Source organism: Lactuca serriola, chromosome 7, assembly GCF_051521515.1.
Source record: "Lactuca serriola cultivar US96UC23 chromosome 7, Lser_US96UC23_V15, whole genome shotgun sequence".
Taxonomy (NCBI): Eukaryota; Viridiplantae; Streptophyta; class Magnoliopsida; order Asterales; family Asteraceae; genus Lactuca; species Lactuca serriola.
The window spans coordinates 106,613,170-106,629,096 of record NC_136414.1 but is presented as its reverse complement, the minus strand read 5'-3'; the positions used below and the strand labels follow the sequence as shown (position 1 = coordinate 106,629,096).

At 29.5% G+C, this 15,927-nt stretch overlaps 1 protein-coding gene and 1 long non-coding RNA gene across 6 annotated transcripts; both read right to left on the bottom strand.

Moving 5' to 3' along the window:
- Window positions 1-5,550: 5,550 nt before the first annotated feature.
- Window positions 5,551-10,384, bottom strand: LOC145062170 (protein DETOXIFICATION 43-like). Of its 2 annotated transcripts, none has more exons than XM_079009798.1 (13): window positions 10,308-10,384; window positions 9,553-9,674; window positions 9,126-9,389; window positions 8,794-8,984; window positions 8,568-8,703; window positions 8,365-8,461; window positions 7,720-7,820; window positions 7,449-7,612; window positions 7,259-7,330; window positions 6,413-6,529; window positions 6,206-6,301; window positions 5,986-6,107; window positions 5,551-5,791 (listed from the first exon to the last, which is right to left on the bottom strand). In XM_079009798.1, the coding sequence occupies exons 1-13, from the start codon at window positions 10,382-10,384 to the stop codon at window positions 5,749-5,751; spliced, it is 1,602 nt and encodes a 533-aa protein (XP_078865924.1). In that variant the 3' UTR covers window positions 5,551-5,748. The 2 variants fall into 2 exon arrangements, with proteins under 2 accessions (XP_078865924.1, XP_078865925.1); XM_079009799.1 differs by having other exon boundaries at window positions 8,794-8,936.
- A 2,940-nt stretch (window positions 10,385-13,324) lies between these two features.
- Window positions 13,325-15,666, bottom strand: LOC145062277 (uncharacterized). 4 transcript variants are annotated; one of them, XR_013687517.1, is made up of 5 exons: window positions 15,318-15,666; window positions 14,422-14,538; window positions 14,028-14,127; window positions 13,849-13,909; window positions 13,325-13,605 (listed from the first exon to the last, which is right to left on the bottom strand). It is a non-coding gene; the product is annotated as an uncharacterized LOC145062277 (long non-coding RNA). The 4 variants fall into 4 exon arrangements; XR_013687518.1 differs by having other exon boundaries at window positions 14,028-14,111; XR_013687516.1 differs by lacking the exon at window positions 14,422-14,538 and having other exon boundaries at window positions 15,318-15,665.
- Between the last annotated feature and the right edge of the window lie 261 nt (window positions 15,667-15,927).

The window sequence follows — 15,927 nt, the reverse complement described above, 5'->3', positions numbered from 1 at the left end:
TGATAACTGTATTTTGAAAACCAACTATGTAATGACTTATCGGTTTAAAATGTTTTTAAAAGTTTAAATTTGTTTGAAATTTTTGGGTGTTACAGCATTATTGTAAATAATACAAAAGTTGAACCTAATTTCATATTTTATTCCAACAGATCTAAACTTACATGTGATAAACTTAGATCTAATACAAAATAGATTACTCTCTTCTTTCAATATTGTCCAAGAACAAACCCATGTCTCTTATCTCCTTTTACCACCTGTGATGCAAACCACCATCACCACAACCGTTGACGTTGACCCTACCACCCCCGACGAGCCTCCCTCTTCCACGTCTGATCATCTGCATAATCGAATACCTCCATTATTGCCTCCTACCATAATGTTTCATGTTAGATCTGGTATGTATGATCTCAGATCTGAAGCTCTATAGTCCAGATTTATGATTTCCACCACCACCGTCATCTAGATCTGCGAGCTCTGGTCCAGATCTATGTTTTCTGCCACCATCACTGTCTAGATCTGGTCCAAATATATGATTTTCTTGCATCGTTGTCCAGACCTGCGAGTTTTCGGCAAGCTCGAAGAAGTTCCTACATGGATCCATCATAGCTGTCGTGTAATACACATCTAATATGTTTTCCATCGTTAATGTTAACACTAGAGCATTACAAATCAAAAATCACAACCATCATAGCAACCTATAGATGCTAATCTGAACTCGTTTTTTGTTCCAGAACTTTTGAAGTTAATTTTTTCTATGATGTGTTCCATTAACAGTGAAATCTTTCCAGATCCATATTAGATATGTTTTTCTACCACCACCTCCTCATCTCCTTGTTATCTTTCTCTCTGATATGTTCTCAGGTGGTAGAGTTTAGAAAGGACAGTCAAAGAAACAAGATGCACATAATGTGTTTGATTAAATGCTACATTGAAGTTTTTTAGAATTTAAATAATGAATATGGTAAATTAAGTTATGAATGAGTGTATTAAAATATTAATATACTGTAAATTAAACTTTAAATGTTAGTCACATTTTTTCTGTTACTAAGTCGTTAATCTATGTTTATTTTCTTATTTGTTATAATATTTGCATCTAATTTTTATTCAAACTTTATGTTTTATGGTTGTTATGTTGTTTACTGAATTTAGAATGTGTGTTATTATATTAGTGTTTTCTTAAATAATGTGAATTAAGTTTTTTAGTTGTGAATTGTGATGTTTTAATGTTTCAACTATTGTTCAATTATGTTAAAGTTAGTTTTAACTGTGAATAAATGAATTGATATTTGTTTTAAATAGTGAATACTATGCAATAGAGTCTTAAACTATTTTTTTAAACTGTTAATAAGAATCCTAAAATGCTCTATTAAACTGTGAATTTGTTTGGTGCACACAAGATATTTGAAAAAATGCTTCAACAAAATTGATTATGTTTTTAAGTGGTAAATATCATGAATGAGAGATCTAAACTACTTTATTAAATTATGAATTAAAGTCTTGAAAATATTAGACTGTAAAAATTACAATTTTACCCTTTTCGTACCAAAAGGACAAGAAAATAAGGAATGTTAACATGATTTATAAGAGTATCATGTAAATATTTACTAATTAATGGGAATTCTAAGAGTTTTAATCTTTTGTGGTTCTCATTTAAACAACTCCATATATATATATATATATATATATATATATATATATATATATATATATATATATATATATATATATATATATATATATATATATATATATATATAGAGAGAGAGAGAGAGAGAGAGACAGAGAGAGAGACAGAGAGAGAGAGAGAGAGAAAGAGGAAAGTTCAATAGAGATACATTATTAATCAAGGAACTAAGGAACCAATTCAAAGTGTCAAAATTTAAAGCGATCAATGACAAAATTAATAATTGTAGATTTTTACAATGGACGCATATGCACCAGATTATAATAAAACTCATTTCTTTTAATTTAATTTTTTAAGCCATTTTTTTTATCGAAAAAAAAAAACCGAATATATCATTGTTCATGATTTTTCGTCATCTTTCCATAAAGATCCATATTGATATATAAAAAATAAACTTTTTTTTTCAAAAAATTTGCTTCATTTTTTTGTTTGTTGAAAAGTTAATGTCTATGTTTTTTGTAGAAAAAAATTAATAAATATATCAAAACTCATATTTTTTTTGGTACTCTTTAAACATAGATTAATATTGATGTTAAAAAAAAATTGAAATTCCAGTTCAACTTCATATTGTGAACCAGTTCAGATTTATATTGCAAATCCGCTCAGATTCACACTGTGAATTGTAAGTCAGATTCACAATCTGAATAAATCCATTTGTTGATTTTACAAAACTAATTTACGAGTAATAAAAATGTTAAAATATTATAAAACTACATGGAATACATTTCGATTCATATGTAAATTTCACCAAGTTAATTTGCGAATGATCAAAGAATTGAAATAGTAAGTCAAATTCACATTGTGAATGTTACAAATTAAAATATTTACAGTTTAATTTCATAGTGTGAATATGAACTGATTAAGTTATTTTATTTTATTTTTATTATTATTATTTTTAATCGGTATTGATGTATATTAATAGAGTACAAAAAATTAATATTGTTGGTATGATTAGCTTTTTTTGGATAAAAATAAACTTAAATATTGAAAAAAAATAACAAAATAAAGTGAGTTTTTTTTTCGAAAAACATATTTCGTTTTTTATATATCAACATGGATCTTTATGGAGAGAGGATGAAAAATCGTGAATAACGATATATTCGTTTTTTTTTCGATAAAAAATGTGGCCTAAAAAAACTTAAACGAAAAAAAAGGTGAATTTTTTTGTAAGGAGAAGGATTTTTTTGTATAATTTGGTGTATGTGTATGCGTCCAATTTACAAGTATACATTTATTTTCTTGTCCGTTGATTATTATTATTTCCGACGCTCACAATTTATTTTTTTTGTTTCTTGTTAATTATGATTAGGAATGACAACGGGGCAGGTTCGGGGCGGGGCATGGTTTCCCAAACCCGCCCCGATATCTTTCGGGTATCTTATCGGGGCGTCCTATCGAGTTTCGAGTTTTCCCGTCGGGTTTCGGGTATCTTATCAGGTTTATAACAATTCATAATAAAAATTTTATTCCATTTTAGGGTACATTGATGTCTTATAAAAAATACATGTTCTAGCCTTCCTTTTAAATGAAAAATATAATGAATCACATTAATAAAATAAATTGGACGTTATATTAAAAATTATTTGATTTAAGTTTAGTCTAATACGTTAAAGCATAAAAAATGATCATTCACACCAAATTGTTAATAACCAAAAAGATTGTCCACAGTAAATACTTTATCATTGAATGCGTGCAATTAACATCAAAAGGATATATATATATATATATATATATATATATATATATATATATATATATATATATATATATATATATATATATATATATATAACCCCATAGTAAACAAGATTGCAAAATTAATTACATTTTATACTAAAAAGTCGCAATTATTAATTAAATAATGTAAGTAAATTACTAATCAAGAGCTAAATAGATAGTAACAAAATGTTATCTTAAAAATGTTATCGTAAAAATGTGATCTTAGACGTTGAAAAATGCAATATAAAAAGAAATAGCAAAAAAAGGACTAAGTGACATATTGATATTTATTAGGAGTTGTAAGAGTATAATACATGGACCTATTTATTTAATAGAATAGAGAATATATATATATATATATATATATATATATATATATATATATATATATATATATATATATATATATAGAGAGAGAGAGAGAGAGAGAGAGAGAGAGAGAGAGAGTGTGTGAGTGAGGTGGGTTCAATTGAGAAAATAAAAAATGTTGAAAATGGGGGAATCATTTTCAGCCACTCATTTAATCTAAGCATAAAAGACACGGTGGCAAACTTGTAAATATCATAATAACCTTCAATCTCAAATACGCAACTATAGAGAATTCGATAACTGTTCGTTCATCATCAAAATTTTTCCTCCAACCTTCAATAATCATCCAGATTTCTTCAACTAAACCGGAATTTCTTCGCTGTTCATGAAATTGGAATCGAAGTTCTGGACTCGCAGTCACAGTCAACATTGAGGGACTTGGAATCGATACTCACAGGTTCCCAATCGGATTTTCGGAAATCAAAATCAAATTGAGAAATCGATCAGAGATAGGATGTCGCATCTGAAGTCGAAATCGGAAGTATATGATGATTTGGAATTGATAACTTGATGTTTTTAACATTTTTAAAATAGTTAACTTGTTTGCACTCCAACTGTTTGATGAAATGCATAAACGAAATTACCACGTTATATTCACATATGAATATGTTTTCTCACCTGAATCAGTATATGATTATTAAAAACACAAAACAAATATGCAAGTCTGTATGTTATTCATATGTGAATAACATATAAAAATTATATATATTTGTCAAAATACCTTCAATATTCATAAGTGAATATATCTTGTAATATTCATATGTGAATATATTGTGTAATATTCATAAGTGAATATATCATCTAATATTCACAAGTGAATATACTCTGTAATATTCACATGTGATATACCATGTAATACTATGTAATATTCACATATAAAATATCATTTAATACTCATAAGTGAATATATCATCTAATATTCACAAGTGAATTCATCGTCCAATATTAAAATATGAATATACTATGTTTATTATATGTTATATTCATATATGAATGATACTTAAATTGTAAAAAAAAAATCATACTTTTTATTCATAAGTGAATAACGAATTTACTGTAAAAAAAACCTAACGCATTGTTATTCATTTATGAATAACGATAGCTGAAAATATAAAAAAAATAAATTTTTTATTTTATCTTAAAACTATATCAATATGGATGTCTATTTGTAGAGAATAAAAATCATGAATTTTGGTATATTTACAATCATTTTTTGATAAAAATAGATTATAAAAATTAAAAAAAAAAACGAAAAAAAAAAACTATGTTTTTATATATATTAAGATAATGATTAGCATAGTTTAAGGAAATATGTTATGTTGGAAAACACATGTGCATTCGTTTACCATTTCCGCCGGTACGTTGGAGGCTTTTGCGGCAAAAATAAATGATTGGCTGAGAATGATTCCCCCATTCTCAACCTTTTTTTTTCTCAATTGAACCCTCCTATATATATATATATATATATATATATATATATATATATATATATATATATATATATATATATAACCGGGATAGGGCGGGTCGGGACGAGGATAACCTACTCCCTGCCCCGAACCCAATAAAAAACCCGATAACGACCCGTTACCGAGCCAAAATAATCGGGTCTCGGGTTTTCCCGTCGGGTTCTGGTTTTTTTGTCATCCCTAATTATGATTTTTTATTGAACCTCACCATATATTGATCTTATGTGGATAAAAAAGAAATAACATAAGCAATCTTTTTGAAACCCAAAGCTCTTTGACATAGTCTAAAAAAACTTAATTGAGATAAAATACAAATAACCCATTCGGTAAGTGTTATTTGAAACACAAAAATACATTTAGATATTATCACACACTTGATCATGCATGAAAGTAGAAACTACAACGATACTATCACCCATTACATAACATGGAAGTTGATATGTTTATTATATCTATCATAACTTCATCATTCTATATATTATAATTCCGGCAACAAACTTCCCTCTTCTACTGTCTAAGAAACGACCATGGCCCTGTTCCTGTTGCAATCCTGCAAACATTTAATAAAGCAAACCATCAATAAATTTAGTTGGTTTTAGGGGCTACATCAAGAAAAAGAGGCATCATTGTTCTTAATATATATGTTCTAGCCAAGAGCTTGATTTATTTCCATGGTGGACTTTGATGTTAAATAAAAAATAGGTAAGATGAAATACGTAATTCGAAATGTATACAAAATGTTACCTCCATGTGCCTGCAATTGCACGTAAGGCCATGAAAATTGCTAGCGCGGACCATATTCCAATAAAACCGGCAACTATGTATAGGGCCAACAATGATCCGATACTCCCGATAGACACGAAGATCTAATATGAAAACGAATAGAAGTTGATATATATATATATAAGTAAGCTAATGTAATTTACTGATATTTTTTTATTGTTCAAGAAGGGAAAACGCCAACCATGGAGTATGCAGAATAAGCATAATCAGATGCCCCAAAATTAACTCCATCAATCACGAATGCTATTGAATTGATAGGTTGTGTGCCAGCAACAAACTAATGATGAAATTTAGACAAAATGTTGACGATCATCATATATAAAACAAGAAGAGAAGAGTATCGAAGGGATTGCAAGTTAATTAGATAGATAATGGTGTATATATATACCAATACACCTATGCTTATGATGTGCTTAACATTTATGTCTTTTGTGAACACACCGGAACCAAATTGTAAACCAACTCCGACAAGAAGAGCAACTCCAAGACCCATAACCACTCCCATCTGCAAAGATAACAATAACAATATATATCCAAATCACATGAGACGACGGTTTTACTTAGAGCATTCATAATTGTTAGTTCAATAAGAGTTGAATGATATGATAAATATATTTGTTATTAAATGGATTAAAATCTACTATAATGAGATGTTATATTGGCATTAAATGAATTGGAGTTCAATTTCAATGGGAGAAAAGAAAGTTTTTACTTTTAAATGACAAAATTGCAAATTTGATCCATACGGTTATCAAAAATTGAGACGATGGTCCAAAAATGTTTTGGAGTTGAACCAATAGTCCAAAAAATGAATTCTATTGTATGTTTGGTAATTTTTTACTGAACTTTATATAATTTAATGCATAGAAAAATTTTAATAAAGTTCTACCGATAATTTTCTACCTCAAGGTATTGTGGATGTGTTAAAAGTTATTTCCAAAGGAGTAATAAGACAATAATAGTAGGCTAAAACTAAAGATAGAAGTGAGTGTAAATTAAGAGAGAGAAAATAATTAATATATAATAGTTGATAATATTTTTCTGAAAAGCATTAAGATAAAAGGAGAAACATATAAAAGAAAAAGGCTATGACCAACACTCTATTATACCCATCATTCAATCTTCAATTGTTCTTTTATATATAATGAAGAACATAGGCCATTACCAAAGGGTTGTCTTCAAAGCAATTAATAATGGTACACAAAATACTTATAACTATAAATGTGGAGTGTACCTGCAATACTCGAGACGCAGTTGCTGTTGCTTTCTCGTTGTCCTTTTCAGCAAATGATGATGCAATTATGGCCTATATAAAGAGGGAATCAGTAGATGGCTTATAACACTCATTAATTGTTGGTGTCAAAAAAAGAGGGATGGGAGTGTTTCAAGCACACAAACGTACACATAAAATAAAAAACATTTACCTGTCCAGCAACAGCCAAACCATCAGAAAGAAGTGAAGATGTCAACCAGACCTGCAAGCAAATTTGAAATGCAGCCATAGGTGTTGCACCCAACCTCGCAGCAAGCGATGCTGCAAGTGTTACAGGGATAGTTGCCGCTATAACCTTAAACAACAATAACGAACCTGAAGAAACCACACAATATAAAGAATATCGATGTAATTAAAAAAACAAGCGTCGATAATGGATTGAAATTCAATTAAGTTTCATGACACTTATAAACCTTGCATACCATTTTTAAGAAACCGATTGAACTGTAAAGCTTTAGTGCTTAGAGGTAGTAGGTTAACTTGATTCATCAATTTGACGAGCAAAATTAACATGATCAAGTATCTGTGAAACAAATGGATGGTGTTTAAGCGCAAGAAAAGAAACTACGATATATAACTCATCATGAGCGAAAAATGATATTAATGCAAAGGGAAAATGACTTAAAAGCCCAACGAAGTTTCCAAACCGTTTAAAAAACTCAAATTATGTTTTGTCTGTTCAAAAAAACCCAACAAACTTAACATTTTGTCTAAAAAGTCCAACTAAGTTACACTTTCCTGAAAGTCAAATAAGATAATCATATGATGTGGCTTATTACCGTATCGGAAAAATGACTTGTTAGACCAACGAAGTTTCCAAAACGTTTAAAAAACTCCAATCATGTTTTGACTGTTGAAAAAAAGCCCAACGAATTTAAGCAAAACAAAATTGGGATTTTCTGAACGGTTTAGAACTTTGTTGGACTTTTTAGACAAAATGTTAAGTTAGTTAGGTTTTTTTGAATAGACAAAACTTGATTGGGGTTTTTTGAATGGTTTGGAAACTTCGTTGGGCTTTTAAGTCATTTTCCCTAATGCAAAAATATGAATGAAAAAGAATTACGTACTGGGAAAGAACATGTGCTATGGCTGCCCCACCAACGCCTAAGTTGCATGCAAACATAAAAATTGGATCCAAGATTATGTTCGCTACATCACCTATAACTGTATTAGAACAAATGGAAATATATAAGCAACATATATGAAGTTGTTAGGTGCTAGCTCATGTATATTTAAAAAATTAAGATGATGTTATAAGTGATATATATACCAGTGGCATATAAAGGAGTTTTAGTATCCTTCAAACCACGAAAGACACCTTGCATTGCCAAAGAGAGAAGAACAGCTGGAGCTCCAAGCGATCGTAGAGTCAAATACTTCAGTGCAGGTTTTAACATCGGAGAACCCTATTCAACATTTATCGAACACATGATTTAGATCATAATATATCACAATACACAAGTGTATATATATCCATAATTAATGTAGTTGCTTACAGATTTCACACCCATCAAAGCTAAGAGCGGTTTTGATAGAAATACAAGTAGTAGTGTTACAAGAACACCAAGCACTAGACCAAACAATAGTGCTGTTGATGCCGAGGGGATCTTGCGCTTTAATTTTTTGAGCTCTGGTGCATCTGTGATGCACTCCATAATTGTTTGGTTGCATGGAAACATTTTAGAACCTGATAAATTATAACAGAAAGATATTAATATACACTAGATATAACAGATATATAGAGCTTCGCTGTGTGAAATAAAACAAGGGTCCATAATATATAGTTTATTCCACTATAGAGGCATGCATGATGCGTACGTATACGTACCATCTTCTGGCGCATCAGATGCATTTTTCTCACTATTTTCTTTAGAACCATTCTCCATATTCTGAAGTTTTACATCATCTAGTGTCCTTTCTTCTGTCGCGTTCTTTTGGTTCTCAAGTTCAATTGCTTTAATGTTCATTTTTTCTATAGTCTCTTCCTCAGCCACAAATGAAGTTGTAATACTAACAAGTGGGAATATCGCTACTTTTGAAACTTGATTGAAAAGAGCGATAGATACTCCAACTGCAGCAATTTCTACTGGACCTGTATAGAACCATATAAGTGGCATTATCGTTCTCGATCTTGATGTTTTTGCATGGACAGATGAAAAGAATAAGTTGAACTTCGAAAAATATATATATTATGCATCAATGTAAGACGATGTTAACTAGTTCGATTGGATGATGTAATTACAAGGCATATATACCTATACGACCAATGAACATGGTATCGATCAATGAAGCAATAGGATCAGCAGCTAATGCCATGGCTGCTGGAAGAGCAATGGAAAGTATTTCTCGACCAAGTGTGTCTAACTTGAGGGCAATCCTATACAATAAAAATAAAATAAAATATATATATATATATATATATATATATATATATATATATATATATATATATATATATATATATATATATATATATATATATGGGAAAAGTGAATATACCCTTAAGGGTATATAAGCTTAGGTACCCAAACACATCATAATACATCGTCTTGTTTGATATATTCATTATAATGTTCTTAAACTTCAACCCTTAACTTGATTTACTTTCAAAAAATTTCAAATTTCACTATTATATTTCTCTTATATCACCTCTATTTGCCGAACATCTACTAGGCTATACATATTGTACTTGAAAATGAAAATTATGTAAGAGGAAGATAAATGTGTAATTTATAAAAATCATGAAAGTAAAGCAAGTTAAAAGTTAAATTATAAGAACATTGGACAATTAGAATGTATTATATGATACAAAACGACGTAGTATAATGAGTATGGGTACCTAAGCTTATATACCCTTAAGGGTATATTCACTTTTCCATATATATATATATATATATATATATATATATATATATATATATATATATATATATATATATATATATATATATATATATATATATATAATAACAAGTTAACAGTTTCCAAGTGGTACGATGAAGAAAACTACCTAGCATCTTTGAATAAAACAAGGACTGGAAAGTTCCACTTTGCCTGAGTAAAAGTTGCAACACCTTCTTCAGCCATGGTTATTTATATATAATGCAACAACTGCAAGATATACGAGAATATTTTATTGTTAATAACTAAAATGTAGTACTCATATATATATATATATATATATATATATATATATATATATATATATATATATATATATATATATATATATATATATATATATATATATATATATATATATATACAAACATGGTGTCTACTAACCATTATGTGTTAGCATGATGCTATATATCATCTTGAAAGATATTTGGCAAATAGAGAGACAATTGATAACATGACATAACAAAAATATACGAAATTGTATAAAATTGAGACGAAACTGAAAATTAAATTCGTATTTATGTCGCGTTCGTATCAAGTACAAAAAAACGAAGCCGTATCATGTCGCTTTCGTGTTCAAAATTTGACACGAAATTAACACGATTTAATTGTTGTTTTTTGTGTTTGTCGTGTTTATCTTGTTATGTATGGCATGAAATGTTTTTTTATTAATTACAAATAATCAAATATTAACTATGGCCCTCCAAATTATTAAATAAACTCTTTATTAAGATTTTTATTTATTGGAATTATAGGTCCTGCTAAAATATTAAGAAAAAAATTATTGCTAAGAACTTGTTGATTAAAAATCATTTTAAAAGGCTATATTTGAAGAAGATCAGCCTTTTCAAAGTTTTTCATTTTGAAAAACTTTTGGAAAAGCTTATAGATGGTCTAAAATAAACATAAATAGACATTTTTATATACAGCAGAGCAAACTACCACTATTATAACTATAGTTAGCATTGTAATTAGCTACTTGGCTTAAATAGCTTGGCCCGATGAGAAGAGGCCAAAGTTTAAAAATATTGGGAGATTCGAGAGGTAATGCGATATGAGCATATGACGCGTTACCACGACCAGGTTAGCTCGAAAGATACACACCTTAACAAGACATGCAAAAAAAAAAAAAAAAAAAAAAAAACACCACATTTGTTCCTTTTTTTTTCCTTCCAAAAACCTACCAAAAAGAGCTCACCTCTCTTTGATGTTAATAAGCAATTGATCTTCTTTACTTAGGTATGAAGACTCAATTTGCATTGAGCTTTAAGGCAGAAGAAGCTTCCTTATATACTATCTTCTTTTTTATTTTTTTATCAAGAGACCTATAATATTTTTCTAACAGGTTGTCCCATATAGTTATAAAATATTTATTGGAAAGTATCCCAAGATGTGGGAATTAGATATTTATCTTGTCATTGTCCACGGATTCGAAGAAAATGATACGTCTAAAAACAATATTCATTTATTAATGAATTTTATGTATGTATCATATTCTAATAAAAGAGTCTATTTACTATTACGTGATATTTTTTCAATCCCTTCTCAATCAAGAAAATTTCAAAATGAAGTACCGAATATATACACTTCAAGCCTTTTAACAAATAACCGAAACCTTCTAGCCTTGCGGTATCCAATATTTTTCTCCCTCATTGAGGTTGAGGGCAAACCCGTCCCAGAGGGTGAGCGATAGAGACGACTGTCCAAGGCCCATCTTTCAAAGGGACCCAAATTTTTTATGCAAATTGTTATATTTAGAAGATAGTACACATAATTTTCTTTTAATTATTGAGTTATTATAAAAAAAACATTATGACATTTGTGTATTTTAATGGCCTATTTTTTTATCTCGTCCCGTGCTCAAAATATGTTCGGAACGGCCCTGGTTGAGGGTTCAACTCTCGTAGTGGATATAAGTAGAATAATTTAGGGGTGTGTGTGTGTGTGTGTGTGTATATATATATATATATATATATATTAAATAAATTAATAATTAAGATATATTTTTATTAGTTATGTAAAATTATAATCATTGATTTAAACTAAATATGTAAAATTAATTTTCAATATATATTAGACATTTTTTATTTGTGAATTAATGAAAACAATAATATAAAATTTAAAATTTAAAATGAAGAATAAATAGATTGACAAATAGCATCACATTAATCAGGAGGTCTAATAAATTTAAAATAGATAATTAATAGATTGTCAAATGGCATCACATTACTTAAGAGATTTAATATGATGACATATGACAAAAGAAATACTCTTTTATTAATATAAGGACCGTAAGAACCACTTATTCTGTTCGATTCTTTAAAACTTATTTTGCAAGAAAACTTTCTCAAACTGTCCCAACAACACAAAACCCAACACCAGCTCAGCCACCTACCGCCTATTGTCGTCGTCATCTACCGCCTTTCGTGGCCGGAATGTCAAGTAGCCAAGGTTTTCACTTCAGATCCATCGTCAACCGCCACTGATCTCAGATCTGTAATGAAAAGCCGAAGGCCACCACCGACAAAGCACTACTTTGTCTGATCTATTAAGATCAGATATGGTCGGATCTTCATCGGAAACCTTCAGATCTATCATCAACGACTACCGCCGCAAAATCCTTCGTCATCCTCCGCCTCCACTCTGCCAGATCTACAACCGCATCCAATTCGTTTTCTCTCTGATCTCCATAGAACCGCCTGATCTACATCAAATCTTACTAGATCTGATGTGTTTTTTATTTTCAGATTTGATTAACAACACTATAAATAAAATGACATTTAGTGGCACAAAAAAAGTGTCACTAAAAACCAAAAAAGTGCCACTAAAAGTCCTTTAGGCAATCAGCGGCACAAAAAAAAGTGTCACTAAAGGCCTTTAGTGACACTTTTCAGTTGTGTCGCTACAGCCTTATTATGTTTTAGTGACACTTTTCTATTATGCCACTAAATTATTTGTAGGTTTTAGTGGCACTATTTTTTATGCCACTATTTAATTGCTAAAATAAATTTTATTTTCATTCTTTTAGTGACACTTCTTTAACACAAAAAAAGTTATATTAATAAATTAGGTCATAATTTTTTTTAATTTTATATGGAATATAAAATATTAATAAGACAAATAAAATAAAATTAGAAAATCACAAAATCACTACTTCATTTCAAACTTTTCTAACAATATTCTCATTATTTAAAATACAAATGTCTTCAAAACAAATGTTGTGCTAGTATTCAAAATGTATTACTATGGAGCTAAATACTAGTTGAGGAAGAAACACAAAACTTTATTGATCACCAACTAAATATTAGCATGCAACTTCAAGAGCTTCCCATTGTGTGTTGATGCTTACTTTACAAGGATTTTCAAGTGTTTTCCCATTGTTTTCTTGATTTTCATTCCTTTGAAACCTAGAATTGGAAAGGGAAACAAATATGTTAACCATGGAAAACAGATTCATGAAGCTATTAGTGTCTAATTGGGTAAAGCTAAGCCGATTTATTCATTATTAGAAAAGAAGTATACTTTATTTATAAGGTTATCCGGAGGGACACCATTGCACACTCAGTCACTTTACACTTAACAATAATAAGCAAATGAACTAGTACATAGAGAAATGATTAATAAGCTACTGAATTCCTAAAATGGAATACCAATTTGAGCAATATTCTTCACAATCCTTCTCTTCTTATCAATCCAAAAAGCATACTTTATCTGGTTAAAAAGAAAAACCACCAAAGTACATTGTTGTAATAATATGCAAAATCATCTCATAAAAGTTTTAAAAAATAAAAATAAAATAAAAACTTCTAAAAATTAGGCATGTGTTTACCTTGCCGATAAGTGACACAACACACACGGATGTCATCTATGTACGTTTCTTGTACATCCATCATCCATGAATCAACTGATGTATCTGCATGATTATAAGTCTTTATAAAAAAAAAGTAAGCCACCTGCATCCCAAAAGTACCTTCCGAATACAAATTTTTATAAAAAAAAGTTATGTGTTTTTACATGATTTAAAACAAAAACGAAATTATCTACGATTTTCTATCACCAAAATTCCACTAATCAGATTCATACTTCATACCATTGCTTTCCCCTAAAAACTTATATAAAATGTATGTTTTGATTTTTTTACATTGTATATGTTTTGATAAATAAAGTGTACATACGGTTTAGAAACTACTTCACCCAATTTCATGCATCAAATATAAACTTACAAGAATCAAGAAATATTTTGTTGTGCGATTTTCTTCATCAATATTGCAATCCAAGCTATCACCAGAATTAGGACTGGCATTTTAAAAACTTCTTTGATAAGGTATGAGCTTGCCCGACTAATATCAATAGTAAATATTAAGTTAAACACCGAGTAACATTGCTAAAAAGGTATAAAAGGCAAAAACAGAATAAAAAAAAATGAAACAGCTAAAGTGAATAGGAAAACCTTTGGTCAATGATAAAACATATGTCAATTTCTCTTTCTTCAAGCTTCTTTAAATAATCATATGTTAATTCAAGTATTCAAATAGCTTAGTAAGTTATTTTCATATTAATATATAAAGATTGTATTTTTAGTACATATAAATTAAGAAAATGAGTGAAAAGTGTACATCTACACTAAGTAACAAAAAACGTCACTCAAGACAAAACTAAAAAGAATTCAGATACAAGATAAAATAAGCATATTACCATTTTATATTGGATTTATCAAACCATTATTTCTTAGTAATTTTGACTTCTCGGTATGTATATTGCTCATAAGATGAAGAGATTAAACTTTTATCATTTAGATTCATGAATCTAGTAGTTGGTGAATAGCATTTTATCTATTACAATTGATTAATCATCTTCACCTTCTTCTTGATTAGATTATTAACTTTAACTTGTACTTTTTATCTCAGACATTTCATCAAATAGGTTATGTGCATCAGAAATTCTATCTCTATTTTGGAGCTCTTCATAAATTAGATGTAGTGCCGTCTCATTAACCTATTTCTTGATTTCAACTTATTCTCCATCTGATAACATAATTCTTAATTACGCCAATATCCCGTCAAAAATTACACCTAGTCGGCCCAATCAAGTAATTAATAAAGACCAAATCTAATCATACCTTCGAATATGTCAATGTAGAAGAATTGAGAGTAGATGAATGAAGCTAAATCCATATCCGATAGCAAAACTAATTGCTTTGTCCAAGTTGATCACCGGCATATCCCAACTCAGGTTGTGGCTTCGTCCAAGGTGGTCATCAGTGTTGGATGCGACAACGACGACGGGAGTCCGGCGGTGAGTTGGTGACGACGAGGGCTGTTGGTAAGTAGAAGACGATGATGGATAACGACCGGGGGTGATCAACGAAGGAGAATGTAAGACAGGGGATGAATCGAGAGATTATCTATTAGTTTTTCTCTTAAAAAGTTTTCCCTAATTTTTTTCTATGTTTAAAAAAGACATCGCTGAGATATTATTGAATTTTTGGAAAGCCCGCGCGTTTTTTTGGTATGTTGAAAAATTTAGACAAAGGCGGGGAAAATAAGAGGGAAACAATAATTTATTTTTAAAATATATAGTGTCACAACCAAATATGTGCTACTAAATATAAGCTATAGTGGCACAAAAGTATTCTGCCACTAAAAGCTTGTGACACTACATGTAATTTTATTAGTAGTGCAACCACCGATGAACCATCATTTCTTTCTCATACGATCGGCGCACCAGAT